Genomic DNA, 2483 nt, shown 5'->3' on the forward strand with positions numbered 1-2483 from the left:
GTAGGAGAATTCTCTGCTCAGTCTAGCTTCCAGCTGGAGTGTTCCTGACAGAGAAGCCTGGTAGCAGGACATCAGAGGTGCCTACAGAGAAATTGAGTGACTTCTTGAATATTGTTGGCCTCAAGATGGAGAAGATTCAGAAAGAGTCTGTGGACAAACTCCTGTTCAGATCATTGAAGAGGACCCGTGACATGTTTGTGGCTGATGTTGCAAAGCCTGTACAATCAGATGAAGAGAGTCACAGGCTAAAGAAGGCTAAACGCAGAGCGTGTGGTCCTGTGTTGCACATGCCAATTTGGAAGGAAGATCTTAGAGAGAAAGGCTCTCAGCATGCAGAGGATGGAGACGGGCACAAGGAGGATCCTGCCAGTCAAGGACAAGAACCTGGATATTCAGGGGCTGCTAGACATCAACATCCACCAGGACCTGGGATGGCTGTGACTGCAGGAGGTAGGATTCCAAAAACGCTGAATGTATCTGCTCTTCAGTCTAAGCTAGGCTTAGCTCCATCTCCTCCACAATCCAGGTCAGAGGCAAACCCTACTTCAGCTAGCCTGGGTGGTATTCACCAACATGCTGGGCTTCCTGGACATTCAGAGCTACCTGGGTTAGCTATGGCTCTGATGGAAGCTGGTGGCACCAAGAATGCTGAAATGAGGGCCAAAAGGGCACATGTGGTGCCTAAACCACAGTGGCATGCCCCATGGAAACTCTCCCGAGTCATCAGTGGACATTTGGGCTGGGTCCGATGCATCGCTGTAGAGCCTGGGAATCAGTGGTTTGTTACTGGTTCTGCTGACAGGACCATAAAGATCTGGGCCCTGGCTAGTGGCAAATTAAAAGTGACCTTGACTGGACATATCAGCACCGTGCGAGGGGTGGCAGTAAGTGCAAGGAGTCCATACCTCTTCTCCTGTGGAGAAGATAATCAGGTGAAGTGCTGGGATCTCGAATACAACAGAGTTATCAGACATTTTCATGGACATCTAAGTGCCGTGTATGGGTTGGGTTTGCACCCAACAATTGCCCTGCTTGTGACTGTCAGCAGGGATTCCACCGCAAGGATATGGGATGTGAGGACCAAAGCCAGCGTGCACACTTTGGCGGGGCACACAGGGGCGGTGGCTACAGTGAAGTGTCAAGCTGCAGAGCCACAGATCACAACAGGAAGCCACGACTCGACCATCAGATTATGAGACTTGGTGGCAGGAAAAACAAGGGTCACCCTGACCCATCACAAAAGGTCAGTGAGAGCAGTGGTTTTGCATCCCACTGAATACACGTTTGCCTCTGGCTCTCCAGACAACATAAAGCAGTGGAAATTGCCTGATGGAAACTTCATTCAAAACCTTTCTGGTCATAAAGCCATAATTAATACTCTAGCTCTGAGTTCAAAGGGAGTCCTGGTGTCTGGAGCCGATAATGGCACTCTCTGTCTTTGGGACTGGAAAAGTGGACACAATTTCCAGAGACTACATTCAGCTGCGCAGCCTGGGTCTTTGGACTATGAATCAGGAATATCTGAATGTGTCTTTGACCAATCTGAAAGTCGATTGCTAACTGCAGAAGCTGATAAAACCATTAAAGTATACCAAGAAGATGATTCAACTTGGTGACCAAGAAGCTCATCCAGGCAGCTGGCAACCAAAAATTAGGAAGAAGAAAAAATTGTGAAGTGGAAACCTGTATGGAACTGCCCATGTTTTATTTGGGATTGGATAAATGCATTCAGTCACATTGTGCCCTCAAGGACTATAAAGCAGAAACTCAGCGGAAGTCATCACTTTTCATCATATTAAGACAAAAACAAAAAATCATGATGGTCTTCTGCATGGAGACCCCAAATCCTAACTATCTCAGTGGGTGCCCTCAAGCCTGAAATGGAAGAAAATGGGCCCTAACTTTAGACTGTGGAGGTAACCAAGCACCTAACTCCCCTGAGGTCATCAGCTGGTCTTCACAACTCCCTGACCCATTGCTGTCTGCTTTACAAACTTTTTGTCCTACCTAGTTTGTTGCTGCTCTTTATTTGGACCCTAAAGGAACTCCATGACTCCATGTGATGAGTGCATAACCACTGACTCCAAAAATCTACACATAACCTCTCTCTGGGGGTGACAAAGAATTAGGATCTGAGGAGGAGTTCATCGTCCACCATTCACAGAATGGCCGAACAAGTTGTGACCCACGATTGTAATGCAATATTACTCTTCTATGAGACATGACCAGCAATGACTTAGAAAAACCTGGAAAGACTTACATGAACTGATGCAAAGTGAAAGGAGCAGAACCAGAAGAACGTTGTATACAGTGACAGCAATGTTGTTCATTGAACAAACGTGAATGACCTACCTATTCTTAGCAATACACTGATGCAAGACAATCCCAGACTCATGATGAAAAACGCCAACCATCTCTAGAGAAAGAACTGATGGAGTCTGAATACCAACCAAACCAGAATCCATTTCACTTTCTTCTTTTTT

General features: G+C 46.6%; 1 protein-coding gene across 1 annotated transcript in view; it reads left to right on the forward strand.

The window, feature by feature from the left end:
- Nucleotides 1-1674, forward strand: part of LOC123245766 (pleiotropic regulator 1-like) — a 16191-nt gene extending 14517 nt beyond the window's left edge. The window contains 2 exon segments of the mRNA XM_044674770.1: nt 52-1607; nt 1609-1674. Of these exon segments, the coding sequence (XP_044530705.1) occupies nt 52-1607; nt 1609-1674 (1622 nt within the window).
- The last annotated feature ends 809 nt before the right edge of the window (nt 1675-2483 follow it).

The sequence above is a fragment of the Gracilinanus agilis genome, chromosome 4 (assembly GCF_016433145.1).
Source record: "Gracilinanus agilis isolate LMUSP501 chromosome 4, AgileGrace, whole genome shotgun sequence".
NCBI lineage: Eukaryota > Metazoa > Chordata > Mammalia > Didelphimorphia > Didelphidae > Gracilinanus > Gracilinanus agilis.